Source organism: Rhinolophus hipposideros (assembly GCF_964194185.1).
Source record: "Rhinolophus hipposideros genome assembly, chromosome: 19".
NCBI lineage: Eukaryota > Metazoa > Chordata > Mammalia > Chiroptera > Rhinolophidae > Rhinolophus > Rhinolophus hipposideros.
This window is the reverse complement of record NC_138065.1, coordinates 3,812,740-3,836,622: the sequence shown is the minus strand read 5'-3', so window position 1 is coordinate 3,836,622 and position 23,883 is coordinate 3,812,740. Positions and strand designations below refer to the sequence as shown.

The following is a 23,883-nucleotide window of genomic DNA, read 5'->3' as shown; positions in this document are numbered from 1 at the left end:
TGCCAGATGCCACCTCTCAATCTGAATGTCCCCTGTAGGTACCATTTGTGGGGAAAGTTCTCAACTCAGAACATCTGCTGTGGAGCTGAGTTAGAGGCTGCTTCGGTGTGGGGGGGGGTCAGGGGGGGGTCCTCTGAGTGGGGGCTAGAGTCCTTACACCGCTGATGGTGGCGGGGTTAGAAACCAGGTTGGATGACCCAGGTCCTGGGGCATCCCCAGGACGCCCTGGTCATCCTGCCTGTTCATCCTGCCTCATCCCCAGGCAGGAATGAGACTGTGGGTATCTGATTTAGGTCATCTTACTTGTTTAAGCCACCCCCGAACCCCGACACACACACTTCTTGCCTTTAAGATCATTTTATAAAGAATGGCACAAGTTGGGGGTTCTGTTTACGCAAGTAACCCCTCCCCCTGCCCTGCAATTTTTCCCTCAGCCGAGGGCTCACAGCTCTTTACAAAGCCAGAGGGAGTCAGGCTGGGGAACCGGGTCTCCTTGTTCCTGCCGGAGCTGAGTGCAGGAACTGCTGCTCTGCTTCATTTCGCCGTGATGAGAGCAGGGCTGGGGGGCAAGGGCTACACAGTCCTCCGGGAGCCGGTCCTTGGTCTTCTGACTGACCACTGTCCAGCCCTCTCTGTGCTCTTGAGGTTTCTTGTGGTAGGATGCAGCTGGGCTAGGATAGAGTTTGGAGCTCCCAGGACAGAGTGCCCCAGAAATGGTCTTGGGGTCCCTCAGGACTAGCGCTCTTGCTGAGGCCACTAAGCTCCTCTGAGGGAGACAGAGATTGGATCAGATTAAATGTGTCGCTAGAGCTGCATAGTAGTTGCCGGCTGAGTGTTTCACCTATGTGTGGACCTGTGTCTCTGCTCAGATTTGTGCTAATCCCTAAAAGTCTATTTTTAAAGTGCATGTAAGAGGCCTGAGTTCTAACTCTCTGTCTGTGGTGCGCCTGCTTTCATCGTACCCCATCCTATATCCAAACCTCATACGAATAGTATCCCCAGCCCCTTACCATCCATGTACGCAGTTTTTGTTTGTTAGACCCCAGGAAAAGGGCAGACTGCCCATCCATTTCCTTGCTGAGCTGGGAAAAAGGAGGGAGGCGGGAAATCTTAAGATCCAGACTCATGTTATGTACAGGTCCTTCTGGGCACCAGCCGCCTGTCTCTGAGCTTGACGCTTCTCCCCAGCTGAAGCCCACCGGGAAAAGCAATGAGGTATTTCAAAGGCCTAGTCTTTGCTTCTGAGCCCAGAGTTGAGTTCTGTTCGTCCAGGGTGTCCTGGATCCCCCTGCTGTCCTGAGGACACCTTGGTCCTCCTAGAGGTCCTTATATCACCCCCCACCCACCCCTCAGGCCTCCCAGAAGCTGGGTGAAGGGGCATGGGAAAGGGGACAGAGCAAAGCTCAGGCTGGAGATGGTATTCCTTCATCCCCACCCTCTGGCTCTCGGCCCACTGCCAGCAGGCCCTGGGCAGAAAACCAGTCTCCACACGTGGTCACTCGCAAAAGAATAGCCAGGGACCACGCTCCGGGGGCATGCGAAAGGAAAAGGCTGAGGGTGGGAGGGGCCCAGGGAGGTGGGCCAGCAGGCTGGGGAGGGGCAGGGAAAGGAGTCCGTCTTCCAGGTCACTCGGACAGTCCGTCAGGTGACTCGATTTCAGTGCTGAAGAGCTCCTTGTAGAGTGGGGGGAAAGCAGCTTGGACCACGATGGGGTGGAGATGCTGGAAGGACTGAAGCTTTTCCACGTGCTGGCTGCAGAGGCTCCGAAGCTTCCCCTTGGGCGGCAGCTGGAGATGGGGTAACGGGGAAGGAAGGTCGGTACCATTCTCCCCAGAGCAACGAAATCCTCTTGTGCTTCCTGGGCTACGGTAACCTTCTTGCTTTCTCTCTATGTACTTGGCACTCGTGGGGCAGCCAGACCCCACTGGGAGGGGGAGATGTGTGTCAGGCTCGTGGAGACCCGGAGAACGGGTGTGGGCCAGGTGGTTTTCTGGGTGGAGCTCCCAGTCATGTTTCTGCTCCTCCCCACATGAATGCCATTCTGGGCACTAACTCACACTTGACGCTCTTAATATAGTGAAATTTTGTGACTCTCTGGGTTCTATTCTGTCACATGCCTCTTTGCCTTTGACGATGATGTTCCCCTCACCTGGAATGCCTTTCCAATTCTTGTTTGCTTGGCTAATTCTTACCTTCAAGTATCACCTCCTCCAAGAATATTCCCCTTACTACCCCATGGATTAAGGGTCCTTCCTGGGGGCTTCCCTCTGTGTAGCACTTAAGCCCCATTTTAGGAAAATGACCCGCTTTGTCTGCCTTCCCACCCTAGGTTTAAGCTCCTTGGGTAGGGTTCCCCCCACCCCATGGCAAATGCTCAATAACTGTTTGAACTAAACAATTTCCAAGCCGGTGCCCAAAACCGCCAGCACTCAGCCAGAGGGTCAGTGACAAAGGCCCAGAGACCCACCAGGAGACAAAGGCAGGGAGACCTCCCTGGAGAAAGGCTGAGAAAGCCATTTATCTCCTGGGGTTGCCAGAATAACCAAGTGAGGCTTAATAACACCTCTTACCAGCCACCCCCACTTTCTCCCCAGCTTAGTCTCCCAGGAAAGGGGCAGTCTGGAGAGCAGGTAGCATGATAGCTCTAGAACCCCCTGATAGCTCTAGAACTCATCCTTTTCTCATTTCTCTTCCTTTACTTTGAGTCTCTTTGGGCTATTGCAATATCTTCCTCCCTTTCTTCCCTCTTCCCCTCCCTCCCTCCCTCCCTCTCTTCTTCCCTTCCTTCCTTCAATATCTGTTGAGAACTTAACTCAGTTAGGCACAGGGAAGGGCTGTGGTGATATATCAGTGAATAAAATAAAATCTCTACCTTTATCAAATGCATATTCTAGTGAGGGAGCCAGAAAATAAACAAATATATAATATGTCAGGGAATTTCTTTAAAGAACATTAAAGCAGGGGGAGGGGTTGAGGGCTTTTTGTATGGGGTGGTCTGGGAAAACCTCTCCAGAATGAAGGGATGAGCAAGCCATTTGGAAAACTGGGGGAAGAACCTTCCAGCAGTTGGAACGGCAGATACAAAAGCCCAGAGATGCAATGGTGTGAAATGTGTTCAGGGAAGACCAAGGGGGCCTGTGTTGCTGGAATGGGTGGCTGAGAGGCCAGTGAAAGGAGATGAGGTGAGAAAAGAAGTCAGGGGCCCGTGGGCCACAATACAGACCCTACATTTGCTTCTCAGCACGATGGGCAGCTGTCGGAGGGCTGAGAACAGTGCCGTGTGGCTGCTGTAAGGCAGACAAGGCTGGGGCCAGCATCCAATCAGGAGGCCTCTCTAACTGTCCAAGTGAGAACCGATGGCTGCAGGGTGGGGTGGATGTATGGTGACAGTGGGGAGGTGATGTATTCTGAAGGTGGACCTCACCGGATTTGCTTCCCACCTGCTCTCCATGTTCCAGTGTCTCTCTCTCCTCCTAATCTCTCCTCCCAGACTTGAAGTTCTTTACTGGCAGAGACTGTTTTTAAGTCTTGCCGTGTCCTTGGCACCTAGCACTGTGCCTGGCACACAGCAAGGGCCCATTGCTTGAGTGCTTACATAAGTGGTTCCTTTACACTGGCTCCAAATTAAATTGCCTAAATAATAGCTCTGATGATATCATTCCTCTAACCCTTGGGGCTCTCTATTGCCTAGAAATAAAGCCTTTACTCTTTAATATGTCATTGAACGTCCTCTCTGATTTGCTCCCTGACCTAATTTTCCAGCTTGCCTTCTGCTACTTCACTGCCCCCATCAATCTACCCTGATCTTTACACTTTAGTCAAAATGTCCCTGAACTATGTTCTCCATACATGCACTGTTTGCCTCCTTATTTTTGCTCATATTTTTCTCTAAGCCTGAAATGCCTGCCCCACCCCCATGAATGTCTGTTAAAATCTTACTCATTTCATGGCCTAGTTTAAGTGCCACCTTCTTTAGGAAGCACTTAGGATTCACTGCTTTTACCCCCAAATTAGTTTTCTAACATGTCCCCAATACCTCTTATCGGAGTAATGTTATCAGGAATATGGTGGAAAGAACACTGAGATTAAATCTTGGCATTTATCCCTTAGCAATCATGGAAACTTGGAGATGTCACTTAAGTCTCCTTATTGCTACAGGAAGATATTAACATCTGTCCTACTGACTGAGCTGCCCGAGGACGCGAGGGCATGTGTGTGACAACACTGTACTACTGGCATTATTATAGCTCACATTCTACGTGCGTTAGTGCTACCGGTACACGAGTCTCTCCTTCATTCCAGATGGAAGGCTCTAGGTGCGAGCAAGATGCGTCTCTGTATCTTTCCATTCCACGGTGCCTTGTACAGGCAGGTGCTGGGTTAATGTCGGCTCTATTAAACTGAATTGCTCCCTAGGGGCCCCTCCCAATTCCACGCTCTCTAACTTTCCATCTTTACGCACACAGAAGCGACTGCCTGTTCCCTCAGTTCCTGTGCTCTTGCAAGCTCCCTAATGCAGTATGGCACTCGCGCCTCTGTCCCCTTAGGCCCCAGGCCTCACCAGCCCAGATATCACAGCTCTGGCTTGGGGCCTGGCCTCTTCTACCCCCGGGACCGCTCCTACCTTTGCCAGGACGCCTTGTCGATGAGTCTTGCAGAGATGGTGATGAAAGGCCAGCTCCAGATTGTACTGCAGCTGTTCTACTTTCCTTTTCTCCTGGAGCCCCGGCCGGCCTGAAGGAGGGGATGAGACCACAGGGAGAACAAGAGAAAACATGGACATTAATTTCCACCAAAGGGTGGACATCTGTGCTAGATGAGGTCTTCCTGCTTGTGTATGCGTGCATGCGTGTGCGTGTGTGCGTACGTGTGCGTGCTGGTTTGCTAATGGTAAGCTCTGGGGTGTCGGGTTTGGCTAGCTGTCTACAAGGAAAACTGGGGAGAGAGATAAAAGGGATGAGAGCTTCTAATCTCCCACCTCCAAGCTGCCTTCTCCCTGGCACCCTAATATTTCACATAGTCCACCCAATGCTAGGCACTAGGATTCTTGCCGTGGGAAAAGAGAGAGAGAGAGAGAGAGAGAGAGAGAGAGAGAGAGAGAGAGACATGGGAAGACAGCCCCCGGCCCCTGGCCAAGGATGACTTCAGACGGGAGATGGGTGGCCTTCCTGAAGCCACGCAGGCCAGCGCAGCGCCTCTGCAGCAGCCTGCAGCTCACTAACCTCCACAGACAAACCACTTTTGGCCCGGGCTCCACAAAAGAGCCTGAAGCCGATCTTTTAAATCTGTATTTCCAGTTTAAGGGACATGTGTAGGTCTCTACTCATCGGCAGAGCCAGAAGGCTGATCATTTTGGTGTGCAGACTCAGGTGAGTTGCTGACCCATTTCCCCAGGTTCCCTGAGTACACAGCCCTGCCCACTCCGTTGTAGTGGGGCGCATATCCGGAGTCCTGCCATGACGGCGAGCGGCCTTAAAATTAGTTTTACAATCACCTGTGGGAGGCTGTTAAAAATGGTGGTGCTCAGGCCGCACCGCAGATCATTAACCTCAGGTGGCTGGCAATGGTTCGTAAAGCTCCCCGGGTGATTCCAGGGTGCGGCCACAACGGAATGACTGACCTAGATGCACACACAGACCCCTCTCTCTCCAGACAGTGGCTCACTTCCCCTCAGCCTCACATCTCCCCGCTTCTCCAGTCCCACTGTGCTGCCCACTGCCTCTCTCAGGCTCCTCGGAGTCTTCATTTGAACTCCTTTTGTTAACAGCGATATTGGTCTGTAAAGGGCTCGTGTGCTCTTTAAAGCAATCGCTCAGGTTTCATCACGCCTGAAGGTCCAGTTGCTTCAGTATCTGTGGCACCCCCACCAGCTGACTGTCCCTTACCCAAGCCCAGTGACACTCACTGGCATTGATGAGGACAAGGGCTGTGTAGAGGGCAATCTCATCCTCGGAAAAGCGCAAGGCACTCAGAGAGCGGGAGAAGTCAAAGATGGAGCTGATGAGCTCGCCGCAGCCTGACAGTGTGGAAATGAGAGAGTGAGCAAGGTGAGGGGGGCCTCCAGGCCCACGGGCACCCGCCCTCTTGGTGTTTAGAGCGAAGGGGGCAATCTGCCTGGAAAAGAGGGCGCCCTGGGTCTTGAAGCTGCAGATGAGGTGGGCATTGGACTCATCGATCTCGTTTCCCCTGCCCCTCACCCAAGGCTCGGAACAGCTCCACGCCACCGTATTTGCCCTCAAAAAAGACGGTGTGGTTGTCGGCATTGTAGGCCCGGCACATTCTAACCAGTACCACTTCCATGGCTCCTGGGGGTGGGGAGAAAAGCCCGGCATCCGTCTCTGTGCCCCAGTGTGGTGGTTTCCTCAGCATCACCGCCTCCCTCCACGCGGCCCTGCCCCATTCCACGCTCTGTGCCCGCTCCCTGCAGGCCTGCCCACCCTCCCTGGGCACCTGCTTTAAGGAGCACGATCTGGTCGTTCTGGCAGAGCTCCATGAAGCCCGAGAGCCTCTTGGCGAACTCCACCACGTACTGGATGGCCTCGGTGAGGCGGTGAGCACAGCGTTCCCACATCTCCCACACGGACTGTAGGGAAGGAGGGGGTCCCACTGTAGCCTCTTGATGACCCACTGATCACTGCCCCAAGCCTCTGGGAGCCCAGCCTGACAAACTCAAGCCCCTGGGAATAGGTTCTGAACCCCACATTCTCAACACAGGTGTGTTAGCCTGTTCTCAGCATGCATGCACACTCCGGGGCCATTCCTGTCACTGGGTCGCTCGTACTGAGCACCCACCCGCCGCTGGCACCCACAGAGCTCTTGTGGGAGAATAAAAATGGCTCAGAAGCTTTGCCCTCAAAGCGTTTGTGTCTTGTTGAGGTGAGAAAGACAGACTGAATGCCCCTCCCCAAAAGGGCTTAGTAACCTAGAGAAGCAAAAGCTCCGTGCCAAACGAGTGTTCTAGAGCGGTGTTGTCAGAGTGCTGGAGGCGAGAGCATAAGCTTTGGAGCTCGATGAACACGAGTGGCCTTTGGCTCCCGGAATGAGTCTATTAACCTCTCTGAGCTCAGTTTCTTGGTCCCGTTAAAGACAGCAGCACTTGGCGGCCTCACTGGGGGGTGGGAGGTTTGAAGATCAGGGGTAATTGATGTATAGCATTTAGCACAGTGCCTGCGAGAGCAGGGGTGTCTGACAAACGGTAATCACGACGCCAGCGATTGCTGTGGCTGATAGAGCAGGAGGGCAGGGCACCACGATGGGTGCTGGAGGAGGGAGGAGGCAGGCCGAGGACAGAGTTTCCAGGCTGGGGCTCCGGGCAAGCTCTCGTCCATCTGCTAGGGTGTTGCCACGCCCCCCATCCTTCAAAGCGGGTGCACACACGTGTTTCCCTGTGACGCCCCTCCGCACCCCAGCCCACCGGGTGTGCAGGTAGCCATCTCTGGGCGCCCCTGGTGGTGGGATGGCCTCCCTCCCAGCAGGTGCCCTGGCCTCACCTTCCTCTGGTAGCTGGCCACCTCCTCCCGGGAGAAGAGGTTGGAGCGAAGCCGTAGCAGGTCCTCCAGCCGCAGCTGACACGTCTCTCGGTAGGATTTGCACACGTTCTGCAGCAGGTGCTCTGGGGCCGAGGAGAAGGCATGGGTTCCTACCCTGCCGTACGAAGGGCAGCCCTCTGCTGGGCCTCCCCCCACTCGGCCTCCCCCTCGACCCCTTGTCCTCGACCCCTAAACGCCCTGAGACTCATGTTTGGTTACATGGGGTGCCCACTCGGCCCCTCTCTTGGAAGCCCCTTTCTCAGCTTCCCCACCCTGCCGGCCTCCCCAGCTGCTCACCAATATCCGTCAGGGAGGCATAGGGTGCCTCTGGGGTGCTGCGGAAACTGGGGCTGCAGTAGCTGTCCGGGCCCTGCCCTGGTTCCCCCAGCCCAGGTTGTCTGGGGTGCTCAAAATGAAGTCCACATGTGTCAGGGGTCAGCTGGCTGCCCGTGCCGTAGCAGCCCTCTCTGCCCTCAGCCTTGCCCCGCTCCGGGCTGTATTCGAGGTGGTATGAGGCCCCGTTGAGCCCGGATTTGGCCAAGCTGTGGGAGTAGGAGGGCCCGGAGCCCGGGGCTCTCAGGAGACCAGGGGGACAGGCGGAGGCCTCGGGCAGGTCAGGTGAGGAGCCCAGGGGCAGCTGCCCATCTGGGAGCCCCAGGGTGCAGGGGCGGGGGTCTGCCCCTTGGCCCCCTGTGGGAGGGGTCCTGGCCACTTGCTCCCGCTGCTCCCGCTGCTGTTGTAGCTGTTTTTGCACCTCAGCGTGCAGGCTGTCCCTTTGCTTCTTGGACATGCGGCCAAACTTGACAGCTGAAAGAGGTCGGGATGGGTTTTTGAGCCAGGAGGACAGCATTCAAGGCAGTTGAGAGGCATTTGGAGCATTACGGGATTAAGTGGCTTCTCCCTGAATAGCTGGCTCCAACCTCGCTTGGGGGACTTTTGTTCAAGACCCCTCCCCAGCTCTCTCTCTGGTTTGCTCTGTGCAGCCCGGGCATTTCGGTCTTGCGCACACACTTTCCCAGCTCCAAGCCAACTTCTAATCGTTGCAGAATTCAAGCAATGAGTCTGAACTGAGGATTCTGATCTTCTGATATTGGGGCTGGGGGTGGTTGAGGAGGGGATTGAAGTTGTATTGGGGTCACCTCGCCTGTCTAGGAGGGTCAGAGGAAGAGGAGAGCCGAGCACTCAGGTCTCCCTGTGGTCAGGCCTGCAGGCTCCCTGGTGACCTACATACTCACCACAGCCCAACCCAGGCTGGTGGCTTGTTTCTGAACATCCTCTTCTGTTCTCTCTTTCCTGCTTTTCACTCCCCCCACCCCTCCCAGGTGTGGGGGCACAGCCCCTCGCCCCGCCTGCCCCTTGCACCCCTGCGTGTTTCCTTTCACTTTGTTATTTTGGGTGCTGAAAAGTGCTGACGGGCTGCTTCTGCTCCTCACCACCCTGCCTCCCCCAGCCCTGCCCTGGGCTCCCTCTGTGGTGGGAGTGGGGGTGGGGGGCGCAAGGAGGTGGTGGGTGAGGAAGGTGCAGCGAGGAGAAAGGCACCAGGAGCAGCAGCCCTCCCCACTGGCACGGTCTCTGGGTTGTTCTCAGGCCGCCTCTGGCTCCATTGCTGTCGGGGCTGGGAATGGGGGGCTAGGGAGGAAGACAGGCTGGGACTGGAGCGATGCGCAGGAAGGAAAGGTGTGGAACCTGGATGGTTTGCGGGCTGGAGAGGAGCGGAGGGAGGCCCCTCTATCCTGAGGAGGAGAAGGAAATACAGAGTGGGGGCCCTTGGGAAAAGGAGGGTCGTTCCAGCACAGCCGGCGGTTGTGAAGAGGTCTGATGAGGGCACTCTGCCCGCCAGCACAGTGGACGGTAGAAGAGACGGCCTGTGGGAGGGAGGCAGGGAGAGCAGACCTCCAGAGGGGAAGGGCGTTTGTGCAGCACAGCAGGGGGAACTCGGGGGCAGCAGCCCACTGGCCTCACCGTCTCGGGACATGCCCAGTGCCAGGCATTTCTGCAGTCGGCAGTGCTGGCATCGGTTCCGGCTCGTGCGGTCAATGGGACAGTTCTGCTGACGGGTGCAGGAGTAGGCCACGTTACAATTCTGGCTCCGGCGGAAGAAGCCCTGGGGACGGCAGGCAGAGAGACCAGGCTGCCCATCCCGGCCAGGCCCAGCTCGGTCCCTGGGCTGAGCGCCCCAGGCCACAAGCTCTCCCAGACCCCAGCTTTCCCAGATCCCACGACCGGTCAGTTTTCGCTCCTCCATGTCTTAGCATAATTGCCATTTGTCCTGCACTCACTTCAGTGGCTCATGACAAGGCCACTGCGTGCACAGGGACCTCCAGGTAAGGCCCCAGCCCGTAGAGTCGGAGGCCACTGAGACCCTCTCCTCACGTCTAGGAGACTGTGCATGTGTGTGCGTGCTCACCTTGCACCCCTCGCAGGTGATGACCCCGTAGTGGATCCCAGATGACTTGTCCCCGCAGATTTTGCAAGGGATCACTTCGATTTGTGCTGGAAGAGAAAGAGCAGGAGGTCAGCCCGGGGTCATGGATACAGAGACACGAACTTCCCCCCACTCCCACCCCCAATGCAGCTTGCCATTCCCCTCTGGCCATATGGAAGAAGCCAAGTGCTAAGTACTGCTCAGCAAAGTGTCTGTGGAAGCCGTTTTTTTTTTGTTTTGTGGGGTGGCCCGGCGTTGTACCAGCTCTCTGGGGGCAGAAAGCAGCTGCATAGAGGCCACCTGCTGAGCCCTCCAAGTTGTAAAGCTCCAGTTGCCTCCCTCCCGCCTGGGGACCTAGGAGTCCTCGCTGCTTCACAACACCTGCTTCCCGCCCAGGGGCCTTCCCGCCCCCGGGGGCTTCCTCTGTGCCCCCTCCCCCACTGGGGCCCAGAGGAAAGATGTGGTGTACCAGGCAGGGGGAACCTGGGGGCCAGGTAGGGATGTCAGCCATCTACAACTGGGCAGTGAAGGCTCCGGGAAGGGCGGAGGGAGCAGGGTCCAGACAGGGTATGGAGAAGACCCCAGGGGAGTGGGGCTCAACAAGCCAGCTCTGCTGGATGCCTGAGAGCCAGGGAGACAATGAAACACAGCTCCTAGGCAGCCCCGGGCCCCAGAGCAGTGTTGTCCAGGCACAGATGAGTGAGTATGCTTACGTGTGCACGAGGGCCCCTGCGTGCAATGGTATGTGCACAAATCAGCAACATTAACACTGGGACTCCAGACCGTCTCATTCAACTTTCCCTTCTCTGTACGCGAGGGAAGAGGCCAAATGAGACGGGTGGCTGGCCCAGGTTCACACAGCTGGTTTGTCTCAGAGCTGGTTCCACATCCCAGGTTACCTGAGCTTTCCGTTATGCTGTTCTGTGTACATGGCTTTTGGGGCACATACCTCAGTGGGTATGCGTGCGTGTGTGTATATATATATATGTATACATATATATACACATGGAAGGTACATGTGAGTTGTGAGCCAAGGGGCACGTCTGCTTGAGCCAGCATGCACACGTGCATATTTGTGTGTTAATGTTTGTTCACTGGGCATGAGGACGCCCTGCTGCCCACTGAGGTCGCTGTAAGCTGTGCCTGCCCCCCCTCCCTTCGCTGTGGCTTGCTGCTGGCCCCAGGTCCATTTCCTCTACTTGGCCAGCTCTCATCCATGCCCACACCTCTCTGCTGTGAGTTTCAGGGACCAGCATTTGGCCACCCGCCAGCCCATCTTTGAAGGGGAGCTGGGCAGAGTCGGAATCCTGCTGCTTCAGATGTTCTCGTCACTCCCGAGGGCATATGGGTCTTTGCTCTGCCATCGCTGACCTGCTACCTCCCCTCCGAGGGGGGAGGTGGGGAGGAGCAGGCCAGGAAAGGTCTGGAACTGAGGCCCTTCTCCTCTCTGACCTGCTCCCTGGAGTGTCAGAGGAAGCAGTAGCTTCCACATTCCTGGGAGCTTGCCTGCCCCAGGCCTGGGCCCTGGGACCATGTCGGGCCTGCCCACGTGAGGTGGGAGGATGTCCATGGCTTGCCCACCACTCCCTGAAATATCATCTCCATCATTCTTGAACCATCTTCCTCTCAGGCCAGCCTGGAGCTTAATCAGAGTAAGCTGCTGCCTTCTCCAGGGGGACAGGGCACCTGGTTGTCTGGAACGTGATGGAAAGTGAGCTTTGCAGATACTTCCTAGTAAATCCAGAGCAGGGTGGAATGCATGGAGGGGAAAAGAGGACAAGAGGGGGCTGGGGACGTGGAAAAAGGGCAGAAAAGGTGGGAGCACCTGCCTGTCAAGTCACTCTGCTTCTCTAGGCCTCAGTCCCCTTGTCGGTAAAATCAGGATAAAAATGACATCGCCTGCCCCTCGGGGGACTGTAGTTCAAGAGCACGGCCTGTGGAGAGCAGTGAAGTGCTGGTAGGTCAGTTACTGCTGAGCAGGGCTGAGGGCCAAGGAAGCCAGTGGGCACCAGAGGCCGAGGGACACACTTGCGCCCGTCGAGTCTGCCATCTGCCCTTGCCTCAGCACCTCCCCCCCAGCGCAGTGGTCTCTCTTTCCTCAGAGGCCGTCAGCCCAGAGGGGAGAACCCAACATGGGTCACCCAAAAAAGTAAGCGGGAGGGATATTAGGCCAAGCCACAGTGGGAACTCAGGCTCCAGCCCAGCCGTCGACCACAGGCCTCCCTGCCTGTTCCCTTCTCCCGGAGCCACATCCGTGCGTGTGTGTGTGCCGACCACATGGTGACCCAGACACATCGCCCTGACCCATGCCTGACCCACTGCGGGCCCTGGCCCAAGGAACTCACAACGGCGTCACCAAGACCTTCACCTTCTCAGGGGAGGGTGTGGCCAGCCACGGGTCCCCTTCACAAATACGTGTGGGGGACGTCAGGGTTTGGACCCAGCCACCAGTCCTCCACTGTAGTCCAAGGCAGAGGTACCCGGGGATACAGAGGCACAGGGTCCATGAACAGACTTAGACCCAGGGATGGACAGCCAGCCAAAGAAACACAGAAAAACCCACCCACGTCCTGGCCCCGGCCCAAGCCTTGGGCCTGTCAGTGCTGTCAGGCCCGCTGGTCCTACTCCTTCCTCCTTCCCCTGCCACCTGTGTCCCCTTCATGCCATTTACCCAAAACCTCAAAGAGAAAGCCCCGCACATGAGTGTGGGGGGGGGGGCGGAGAGGACGGGAAGGGGACTGGCAGAGGTGGGGGGGGGGAGCGGGAGCTGAAAAGCACCTTGGTCGGTCAGATACCTCACCTTCTAAACTCACCCCTTTGCCACAGCCCATGCTGGGAACCCAGGGTGGGGAGGGGGAGCTGGGTAATCACAGGATTACTCAAACTGTTTCCCGGGAGCCTGGCCTGCCAGGAACTTACCATCTAAGGGCCTGACGGTGCCAGGAACTGGAGCCAAACAAAGGTCAGGCACCTCTAGGCCAGCCCTACAGCACAGCTCCCACAGCAGCCCGCCCTGCCCGTGCCCTCTGCTGCTTTGGGAAGGTCTGTGTATTTCACCGCCAATCCCTCCCAGGGCCCATAGAAAGAAACCCTCTCATTCCTAGGAGAGAGAAATGCCCCCACCTGCACATGCCATCTCCTGAAACCATCCAGTGACCTGACAACTCCAGCCCTTTGTATCTCAAACAAGACCGCCCGCCTAGGGACCTCGTTAAATGCAGGTCCCCAGTCCAGAGGGATGTCTGAGGGGGGCCTAGATTCTCCATTTGAATAAGCTCCTGGTTGGTGCCCGAGCTGGCTGCGTCTCAAACTAGACTTCCGAGGAGCAAGCATTTCCTCCCTCTTTCTGCTGTTTTTTGCCAGGCTGCTCCTACTGGGGGATGAGGGTGGGGTTTCTGGTCTCTTCCTCAGCTCATTCTGGTGTCTTCTCCACTATCCAGTGTGACCTCTAAAAAATGTCGTTCTGATGCAGTACTGGGAAAAGAAAGTGAGTCTCTCCTGGGTTGCTTTGGACATTGAAGGATGGCCAGGGAGCTGCCTGTGAGCACATCCTACGTGGGGAAAACCAGTAGCAACAACCTGGTCTGTGCTATCCTGCCTCCTCTAATCTCACCCTTCTCACAGCTGTGAGATTCATTGATATCGCTGTTTGAATGCATCCAGAGCTGGCCCTGTGCCACCCTAGGAAGCCAGCCCTGGGCCCTGTCCAGGTGCCCTATGCCACAGAGAGGAAGTGGTAGACGCAAAGCGGGGGCTGCAACCCCGGGGGGTCTCTCCCGTCAAACCCCAGCACCACCCCCAGCCCTGGTGGAGCATGGATGCAGACAGAGGAACCCCGGTGCTCATCTGCTCCTTGTGTTCTGTCAGTCTAGAGCTGGGCCTTCCCTCTCCTTTCTTTCTCTCCCCTTTTCTCCAGTGGATATCGATTAAGGAGGAATAATAATGACAGGCATAAGTGTTGGCGGAATTCTAACTCTGTGCCAGGTTCGAGACACAGCTTTCATTGAGTGATCACAACCCTGTCAAGTAGGTACTAGGATTGTCCCCATTTTACAGACGAGAAGACTGAGTCCAGGAAAGAGTACGTGGCTGGCTGAGGTTACACGGCCAGAAGTGGCACAGCCAGCGCTTGGAGCCAGGTCTCTAACCTGAGAGGCAGTGTCCGCAACCATTAAGCTGTGTGCCCTGTAAGGACTGGCTGTCCCCATGCACTGAGGGCCATCGGACAGGGCACAAGGTTCTTTACTGGCTGAAGGGGAAAGTGTGAAATGAGGGGGGTGGCTTAGGAACAGAATTCAAGCCAGGACACGTGTCTGGTTTCAAGATCCGGAGACCCTGTTCCCTGTGCCCTAGCTCTTCCTCTGAGGTGCCAGCCACCGCCTGCCTTTGCCCACGTCTCAGGGGCAGGCTTTAAGGCCAAGGTGGAGCAGCCTGCCCATCCTAGTGGAGCTCCTGACTTGGGACCCCCCTGGAAAACTGCAGCAGCTTTGGGGTGTGGACTGACTGGCTTGCACCTCAGCAGTCCTCTCTGCAGAAATGAAGGAGGGAGTGGGAAAGAGGGGTGTATCTCTTTTCTTAGCTTAGGCGACCCCACCCGTCAGTCATGAGTCTCGGTCCCTTTCCCCACAGAGACCACAGCTCTGGCCAGGAGTCCCCCGTGGACCCAGTCTGTCACCAGCCTCCCTCCTTTCTCAGCTCTCAGTTCCCGCAGCTTCTGCAAAGCTGGAAACCATGGTGGTGGCTGCACCGCAGGGTAAGGGGGGGAGGGGGGCCCGGGCGGGGGGGGGGGGGGGCGCACCAGGAGGGTTGTAGTTCTACCTGGTGAGCACTCCTCCCAGCCCATGGCGAGAATTTTCTGCTGATATACCCAGATCCCAGGGCTGAGAAAATAGCGAAGCTAAAACTCAGGTGGGCGAGGGAGAGTCTGGGGTTTTGAACAGTTATCAGAGACAACCAGCCACCTGAAACCCCCCTCCTGGTGCCCCCGCCACCCCCGCAGTCTGGGACTGGAGTAAAGGAGGGGAAACAAAAGAATTGAGTGAAAACAACCTGTGGATGGGGGAGGGGATGAATCAGCAGGAGGAAGCTCTGAAGAGTGGGAACCTGGCTGGCACCATCAGCCACCTTCCCTGCCTCCAGGGCTCTTTCTCTTTCCCAGAGGCCTGGCTTTGGCCCCCAGGCCCTGCCCTGTTATCAGCCTCCACCCATATAGACATCTCCGTCCTTTCTGAGCAAAGTCCCAGGAAAGGGGCAGTGTTGCAGCAGCGGGAGTAGCCTGGCCCTGGAGAACAGGAGACCCCAGGGCTGCCTTCCCTGGAGAGCTGAGTAGGGGAAAGTCCCTGTTGCCCCTTTGAGTCAGAGGCACAGAGGCAGGGCAGGGGGAAGGCGCCCCTGGAAGGGGTGGCAACATAACACCCAGGTCTCATCGTGATGGCACCGGCTGGGCCACTCCAATCTCTAGAGCCCTGGCTGGGGGTGTTGGGGATTCCCTTAGGAATGGGAAGAGAGGCAAAGGAGGGGTGAGGGGGGTGCAAGGAAAGAGGGGCCCTCTGTAAAGTCCTCAGGTGGCCCTGGTCTCTCAGGGTGAGATCTGTGGCACCCTGAGGACGTCTTTCTGGCCCACTGCTCCTGGTTGGCATGACCAGACTTGAGAAAGATCAGGCACAGCTAAGACACGCCTGCGACCTTACCCCTCGTCCCCCCACCTCCCCATCCAGGCCTGCTGCCAGGGCCTTGTGCCGATTGACTCCACGCTGGCGGTGGCCTCATGGTGACATGAGTGGGCCGCCCGCTCTCCAGCTGGCTCATGGGCACTTCCTCTCTACCTCGCAGCAGTCACCATGGCAGGGAGCCTGTACCATCCTTGCAGAGCCTCCGTAAAACCCCTGCCTCTCACTTTCCGTCTTCCTAGGCCCTGGCGGTGCCCAGGGTCTCCCCCCCACTGCTTGTCTGCTCTCCGTTCCATCTCTCCCTGGTCTATATGCCTCTCCATCCTCTCCACTTCTGTCTCTGGCTTCACATTGCAATCAAAGTTTTGGCTTTCCTGGCCTTTCTCCACGTATATCCATCCGGACGTTACTCGCTTCCGTGTGTTTCATAGATCTCTGTCCTCTGAGCTGGGTCTCTGCGGCTCTCTCTATTTCTTGGTCTGTTTCTGCTCCTTGCCCTTTGGGTGTGTCACAGTCCCAAGCCCCCAGTGCTCTGAGTTGCCCCAGTTGTGGTTAGGAGGCGTGGTGGTGCCTGGTACTCACGGTGGGGAGGGGGCAGTCAGATCAGCTGGGGCTGTGAGATCCCAGAGATGTCCAAGTGAGAAGGGCCAGCAACACCGAGTCTCAGGTTGGAGGAGACCCCCTCTCCTTCCTCCCAGCCTGGATGGACTGTGGGGGGATATCATCCCATGCTGGGGACTCCTGCCCTTCTGCCAGCCTCTGAAGCACACCCAGTCATTGCTTCCCAGGGCGGATTTGCTGATTTCTGGGAAGAGGGGTTTGCTGCTGCACTGGCTTCTCCATCCCACACGTGGACATTCAGCTCTCTCCTCCTCACCGCCCACCCCCTGGGAAAGCTGAGTGCCCTGCCCTCCCTGTGGGGGTGCCGGACTCAAGATCAGGGCTCTCTTCTGGGTCCTGGGCCCTCAGAACGAGGAGCTTGTCCCAAGTTGGTTTTGTTTTTCAGCTCCGTTCCCTTGGTTTGCAGGTGAGGAGTCCATGCCCCAATGACTTGCCTAAGACCACAGGGCTAGTCAGTGACAGAGGTGGCACCAGAACCTGGTCTTTAGACCCTTGGCCCATGGGTGGGTCTTTCCAGGACCCAAGACGGCCTCCCTTCTGTGTCTTGTGGGAAGACCCCAGGTAGAGGCCAGGGCTGCGTCAGGACACAGGGGCACCAGGCTTCTCTTTTCCTCTCTGCCCTGGGCTCTAAGAGAGCATGTGGCTTCCCTCACGCGAACACGGGGACTGGTGGATTTGTCCACCCCTACTAGGCCAGGAGGCGCCGAGATCCCAGACATCTGCCCCCCGCCTGCTGGCCTGTGGCTCCAAGCCAGGAAGGGGGTGAAGCTGAAAGCTCTCTGCTCCCATCTCTACTGCCCAGTCTCCCTCATCAAATGGGTGACTGAAGCTGGGGACACACACACACCCACACGGCGTCCCCGATTTCACTCATTCCTTGAGTCCCTGGGCTGGGCAGGAAGTGTGGTGGCTCTGAGGCTTGGATACTGGGGTTCTGACCCCCTCTGCCTGCTGACCTCGCTGGACGCTCGCTGTCCTGCTGCCCCAGGCATGGCAGCTCCTCTGGCCTCCTTTCCCACCCCACTTGCAGGCAGCTTGGAGGCACAGAGGGCAAGTCTGCAGTGGGAGCCAGGAGAGTGAGTTCAGGCCACCTGTTAATCACCAGCCTCCATCTACTACAGCTGTGTGATGTGGGGGGAAGCGCTTGGCCTCTCTGAGTCTCAGTCTTCTTGTAAAACGAGGGGGCACCTCAGATACCCTCACAGATTCTTTCCAAAACTCACGGCGGAGGAGTCCCTTTCCTATCGCCGCTCTCAGAGCAGAGCTTGAGCAGCCAGACACCCCAGCTACTCTCAGAGCAGTGCCTGATACTCTGACACCCCAGCTACGCTGCCCCGCTGCCCACAGACGTGAGCCTTGACTAGGACACCCTGCCAGGGAAGAGGACCCAGCTTTGCTCACTCTGTTCCCAGGACACCCCTCCTTTCCAGAGGGCCTGGGGTGACGATGGGCCCCAGCCTTGTCCCGCTCCCAGGTGGCCCCATTCACTTACTTCTCATGGCTGAGCTGGGGCTTTGCTGCCTTGGCTCCCTCTCCTCAGAGGGAGGTGGTCCTCAGATTGGGCGCAGGTGGCAGCAGGGTTGGGGGCGAGGCACTCTGAGCAGAGCCTCAGCCCACAGCTCTGCACCCAGCTCTCCCCCAATGCTTCTGGGCAGGGGGGTTTAAGCTCGCACCACACAGGTGGCCGAGTGACAACCCCCCCACTCCACCCCCCCACCCTCCCTGGGGTGCAGCGGGTAGGATGACAGGCTCCCCACGTGGCCAATCTGGGCCTGGGGCAGGGTGTGAGGGGCGGGGCAGCCAATCACAGGGGGCGTTGGAAAATTCCAAAACCACATGCGACAGCCACAGGCGTAAAAGCTGTTTCCACCTGACAGGGTGGTTCTGGCTGAGGAGCCAGAATGGAGCCAGTTTCCTACTCCCCCTCCCCTGAGGACCCCCGAGCCTGACCCTCTTTGCCAGGTGACTCCAGGGACAGGGATGTTTCTAGAGGTAAGTCACAGGATGTCCGCCCAGGTCGGTGGCATGTGTCACCGGAGACCCTGTGGACTGCCAAGAGCCGTGCCCTGTGAGGCAGAGTCTGGGAGGCTGCCCCACCCCCCACCCTCGGACACTGTGTATGCCCTGGGCTAGGGAATAAATGATCACAGTAGCTGTAACAATCCTCAGACAAATGCCCACTAGCTGCAGGAGGCCATTAGTCCTGCAGACATGGCCTCGGGAGTGAAAGTGCTGAAATTAGAATGCAGATCGATGATGATGTGTTGATGATGATGATGATTCTTAATGTTTCCTGTGGATTAGCTAATCCTCACAAAATACTTTATGAGGTAGGTTCCGTTGTCCCCATCTCAAAGATGAGGGACGTGAGACACAGAGAGGTTAAGTAACTTGCCCAACGTCACACAGCTGGTAAGTGGTGGAGTCAGCATTCAAACTCAGGCAGTTTGGCCCCAATCCCATTTGAGGAATGGGAGGGTTTCTCTGGTTCAAGTCTGCTCTTGACGTTTTCTCAGCCTGGGAGGGCTCCTGGCGTGGGAGTCTGTCTGTAGAGTTGTTGGCCTAGGGGTCCTTCTAAGAGACCGATCCACGTCGGAGGCCCTCTCAGCCTCACACCTGCTCAGTGGAGTACCTCACACTGGGGGTTCCCTGGTCAGGGCCCCTTAGTAGTCAGGGACCCTCTTGGTCTGGGGGTCCCTCCTGGGAGTCTGTGTTTCAGGGCCTCTCAGCTTGGGGGAGCATTAATCCCTTCGGGCTTCTTCAGTCAAACCTCCTACGAGATCTCTGATCTTGCCTGGACTCTAGCAGCCCCTCAGCCTGGTACAAGCTTTTCCCTGCAGGCCTTCCTAGGCTCTCAGGAGCTGGGCAGGGGACTGTGGGAGGGGCTGCCAGCCAGGGTTCTTGGGAGGATGCTCATGGCGTGGGGGTGGGGGTTGGGAAGGGCATAAGGGGGTATGGTCCTGGCTGAGGTTTCTGTGGTGAGGGGTTAAGGGTAGGAATGCAGTTTAGCCTTTTCCAGTTCCAGCTGCTCCAAAAGTCCCCCTTCACCCCCCACGCACATATGGTCCCTGGCTCCCCTCCCCCGCTCCCTCACGCAGCTCCCGCGTCACTCCTTGACCCGCTTTCCTCCTAGGGCCCTGCTCAGCATTTCCGTGGGGCCCTGTGGCTGGGGTGGGGGGGCAGGCGAGGCACCGTCAGGATTATGCTGAGCAAAGCAAGCCCCCACAGGGGGAAGGCAGCATCCTGGACGGCCCCCCAACCCCTGTCTGCCAACCTCTGTGATTTCTCTGCTGGGAACAGGGAGGCTGTAGGTTCTCTGGGCAGTGGGAGGGGCAGCAGTGAGCTCTCCCGGATGGGCCCTGGCGGCAGCCCCTCCTGCCCGAGTTGTCCTCACTGCAGGGACCCCTGCTCATGGAGCCCTTCTCGGAGTGCCCTCAGGCTGGGAAGGGCATGCCTGCCTCTGATGGATATAAGCTCGGGGCCTGAGGTGGAGTGGGTGTACTTCCTGGGGGGAATTGTGGTTCTCCCACAAATGCGGAGGGTACATCTGATGTGCTGACAGGCCTTTCCAGGGGAGGCTTCCTTGCCAGTAGCCACTGGGCAGTCCTTCCTGAGCTCCAGCTCTTCTCACATGCTGTAGCCTTAGTCTTCCAGCGGCCCAGGACCCAGAGGGCCCCGTCCATGGTGCTCCCTACAGAGACGAAGGCTTTCCTGCTCTCCAGGCCTGCACAGCCTGGCCCCAGGCGGGTTCACACCTCAGGACGTGTTAACCACACAGATGAATACCAAACCTGGCTCTGCCCACACAAAGCCTGCTGCAGGCCACCCTGCCTCCCTCCCGGCCCCACCCCTTCCAGCTCCTGTGCCTCTGTCCAGCACCTCTCCCCTGCTTTCCCCACAGCTTCCTTTTAATTGTGCCCTTCTTTCCTTGCCATGTTCCCTGATCTTGAGGTTTCTTCACGCCCCCTCCTTTCCCCATCTCCCCATTCTCTCTTCAGGCCCAGCCACCTCTGCCTGGTGTCTCCATCTCTGTGCAACCTACATGCCTTTCTTTTCCGCGAACCTCCCACAGTCCTGGCTGGATTCTGGGCCACCTCTCCATACCCCAGCAACAATTCTTGCCCCAACCCTCTACTCACAGGTGTGGGTCTTCTTTGCAGCCAGCAGCTCTGTAAGGAGAAGAGAGGGAGTCAGGGCCAACAGCTGAAGACCGTGGGGGACCGAGAGACACTCCCCCTGCTCACAGGCCTCCTCCCCCACCCCTTTCCTTCCCAGTGGAACCTGGCATCCGAGGAGAAGTTGGGACCACCCTCCACAGCACCCTTCTCTTCTTGGTTCTCTGCCCTCAGTCACACTGGCTCTCTCCCAGGTCCTCAGAAGTGCCAGGTTCCTTAGGGCTTCTGGGACTGCCCAAGACACTCCTTCCTCCCGGAATGTCCTTCCTTTACTGCCCCCACCCCCAAGCCAACTTTTCCTCATTCCTCAAGTTTTGGATTCCTACTCTTCCTTTCCTGGGAACGGTGTTTTCCTGCTAGATGGCAGGCCCAATGGAGGCAGAGACTGTGTCTGTTTTGTTTGTTCCCCCCTTGGATCTCCAGAACCTTCCATACTCCTGGCCTGTCAGAGGTGCACAATAAATATTCACCAGTCAGAGTTAACTCTTGGTGGGAGTTCAACCTCTCCATTGCTTATTGGTGCCTGAAAGCACCTGGGAGTCCCAGAGGTGTGGGGGTTGAGAGCAGGGTGAGGGGGTGTTTGGAGGAAGAGGGGGAGCTGCAAGCACAGACCCCCCCTCTGCTTCCACAGGCCGTGGCTGCCAGGCCCACCAGCCCGCACAGGAAGGCTGCATGGCATTTGTCCATCTACGTCCGTCCATCCAGGCGGAGAGCAGGCAGGAGGGAGCACCGGTGAGTCGCCTGGCGTGAGCAGGGAGGCACAGCCTGCCAGAGGGGCAGCTGCTGAGGGGAAAGCCTCAGCTAGAGCATGTCGGGTGTCGTTCAATTGTGTGGTTAGCATTTATTCACCTCTTACCCAGGGGGCCCCTACAGAGCTTTCCCCGCCAGACCTTGGTCCATTTCCTACACCCATGCAGCAGTTCCTCCTGGGACACAGGGCCAGTCGTTTGTCCCAGAAAACCCAGCAGCCCTGCCTCAGGCCCCTATAGTTTCCCTAACCTCTGAATGTGCTCTCTTGTTATTTTTCCCGTTTGCTGTCCAATCCTGGCCACCACCCACCACCCACACTGTCCCTCTGCCCGGTATGCTCCCCACCGGCAGGCTGGTGGGGGGGAGTGGACTTGCAGGCCCTGGCTCTGCCGGGGTGGGGCTGGGGGTAGGACTGCCCAGAGGGGGCGTGGCTCCATCCGGCACTCCCGCCGCCCCCGCTGATCCTGTCTGGCCCCGCCCAGCTTCCTCCCTGACGTGGCACCAGCTCTCTGGTCTCCAGCCTTGCACCTCAGAACAGTCCTGGGGGGGGGGGGGAATGTGCCCCCTCACGTGCCTGGCAGTGTAGTTCTTCCTGCACCATGTGGCCTGGAGCCTGGCAGCTCTGGCACTCTGGCTTTCCCGCTGTGCTCAAGCCTGTGGCCTGGGGATCTGCTCTGAGAGGGTCTCTGAGTTAGAGCATCAGTGGGGCCAAGACTACCTGACCCTCTGCCCCCCCACCCCTGCTGCCCTGCGCGGGTGCCCAACGTTCTCTGCAGAAACGAAACTCCATACCTCTGGGCCAGTGGGAGGAAGGTGCCAGGCTACTGGGCATGGGCAGCTTGCTTCCTCCCCCACCCTTGTCTGTCATCCTCAAAGGCAGAACAGGTGAATGAATAGAAGGTGGAGTGGCCAGCCTTCCAGCCACTGCGGCCTGGGGTCCCAGCCAGCTGCGCTGTCTCAGGGGACTCAGTACACAGTACAGTGTGTCCACCTCGCCCAGGCAGCGCAGACACTTGCTCACATTCTGACCCTTCCCTTGTTCTTGCTTCCCTGCCTTGCTCCTCCCTCCTTCCCCACTTGTCTCCTCCCTCAGTTCTCCCTGTCTCTCCCCTCCATGTGTTTCCGATGTCTCCTCCTTCCCTAGTTCTCCTCTGTCCTGTCCCCGGCCCCTCCTCCTGTTTCTCCTTCAGTTTCCATCAGACTTGTCCTGCCTCAGCAGTGTGCTTTCCCCTGCCCATCCATCTCCTCATCTGCTCTCTGTACTCCTCCCCTCCTCACTTCCTGACCAGTCCCATCTCTCCCTCTCCTCTGAACTGCCTGGCAGTCCCTTCCACCTGCCTGCAGGGCAGTAGGGCCTCTTACCCTGCGAGGCTCGGTGGTGTCTCTGTGGGGCCCTGTCCATGGGGCAACTCTCTGGGTGCCGTCCTTGCTGCCCTGGCCGCCCAGGAGGGCAGGGAGCAGGGCCCAGGGGAGGGAGGAGGGTGGAGGGAGGGAGCACCTGGTCCGTCAGCAGCCAGGGGAAAGGAGTGGCTGGCAGAGTGTCCTGGCACCAGGAGGGGACAAGGGGAGAGCCAGAAGGAACAGAGTTTGAGGCCTTGAGAAAAAACAGGCTAGGTGAAGGGAAGGGGACTAACATTTATTGATCACCTACAGTGTTCCGGGCCCTTTGCCAGGCACTTGACGTAAATCCATCCTCGGAACACCCACATGAGGCAAGCATAATGTCTCCCGTTTTACCCCTGAGCTAAGTGACGCTCAGAGATAGCAACACTTACCCACGGACTTGCACAGGACAGGATGTGGTCCAGCTGTGATTTGAACCCAGGTCTTTGTGACTTCAGAATCACGTGCTTTCTCCCGGACAGGTGACCGAAGCAGGGGAGCTGGGGAGGGAGAGGTGGGGAAAGGATGCCTTATTTGGGCGATTGTGCCTCTTCTCCGGATGAGGCCAGACGTCCCAGTGGCCCCTCAGTTCCTTGAGGCCTCTGCCTGCTGAGCCCCTGTTCGTCCTCGCTGCCCTTCCCTAGAATCCCCTGACTCCCTGATGCCTCCACATTTGACTGCTGTGTTGGGGGCTGGGGGTAGGTCTGCAGGAGTGTGCCAAGGCAGAGGAGCAATGGAAGGGGAGGGGAGAAGGAGGGAGGGGAGGGGGGAGGGGAGGGGAGCGAAGGGAAGGGGAGAGAAGAGGAGAGATGCTGCACTTCACAAGAGCGCCCCCAGGCCTAACTGCACGCACCGGCCTGCCCCGTGGAAGGGCTCTGTGGAGGGAAAGGGCTGCGGGCCGAGGTTTCCATGGGTACTGGGTGCCACTTCTGTCCTGCACAGCCGTGGCCCAGAGTTTGATTAGCTGGGCCTGGCTCTCCTGGTTACCCAACAGGCCAGCTGGCCAGGGGCCAAGCTGCAGTGGAGAGGCTCCCTGGCACCTCCTCCTGCTCTCCCTCCCAGCTGGTAAACAGCAGAGCAGAAGCCAGCCATGCCACCGCCTCGTGACTCGCCCACTACCCCCCACCTGGCGCACGTGGCACCTGGTGTGCAGAAGGCAGGCCACTGGCCGTTCCCTGTCCTGCCCTCCCATCTCGCCATCCTTCACTCCTGCCTCACCCTGGCGCTTCACACTCTGCTACCCTGAGCACCTCCGTTCCTGGGTAGCTCCCAGTCTCCAATGGCAGCAGCTTGAGGGACAAAGGTTAGACATAGAGAAGGACTTTCCAGCT

The 23,883-nt window shown here is 57.9% G+C and overlaps 1 protein-coding gene across 4 annotated transcripts; it reads right to left on the bottom strand.

Annotated features, from left to right (window-relative positions):
• Nucleotides 1–342: 342 nt before the first annotated feature.
• RORC (RAR related orphan receptor C) lies at nucleotides 343–23,497 on the bottom strand. Of its 4 annotated transcripts, XM_081080455.1 has the most exons (12): nucleotides 23,406–23,497; nucleotides 22,945–23,052; nucleotides 20,384–20,413; nucleotides 9,937–10,022; nucleotides 9,492–9,633; nucleotides 7,827–8,336; nucleotides 7,491–7,612; nucleotides 6,451–6,583; nucleotides 6,198–6,305; nucleotides 5,906–6,016; nucleotides 4,625–4,734; nucleotides 343–1,787 (listed from the first exon to the last, which is right to left on the bottom strand). In XM_081080455.1, exons 1-12 carry the CDS (start codon nucleotides 23,461–23,463, stop codon nucleotides 1,626–1,628), a joined length of 1,680 nt encoding a protein of 559 aa, XP_080936581.1. In that variant the 5' UTR covers nucleotides 23,464–23,497; the 3' UTR covers nucleotides 343–1,625. The 4 variants fall into 4 exon arrangements, with proteins under 4 accessions (XP_080936581.1, XP_080936582.1, XP_080936583.1 ...); XM_081080456.1 differs by lacking the exons at nucleotides 22,945–23,052; nucleotides 23,406–23,497 and adding an exon at nucleotides 22,532–22,615 and having other exon boundaries at nucleotides 344–1,787; XM_081080457.1 differs by lacking the exons at nucleotides 22,945–23,052; nucleotides 23,406–23,497 and adding an exon at nucleotides 22,532–22,613 and having other exon boundaries at nucleotides 344–1,787; nucleotides 9,492–9,576.
• Nucleotides 23,498–23,883: the final 386 nt, after the last annotated feature.

Coding starts and splice junctions, on each gene's coding strand:
- RORC (XM_081080455.1), bottom strand. CDS start 23,463: ATGGAAACCTCGGCCCGCAGCCCTTTCCCTCCACAGAGCCCTTCCACG. Junction 8,337..9,491: donor ACTGGGCATGTCCCGAGACG/GTGAGGCCAGTG, acceptor GACCTCTTTCAG/CTGTCAAGTTTGGCCGCATG. Junction 6,306..6,450: donor GATCGTGCTCCTTAAAGCAG/GTGCCCAGGGAG, acceptor CCCCACCCCCAG/GAGCCATGGAAGTGGTACTG.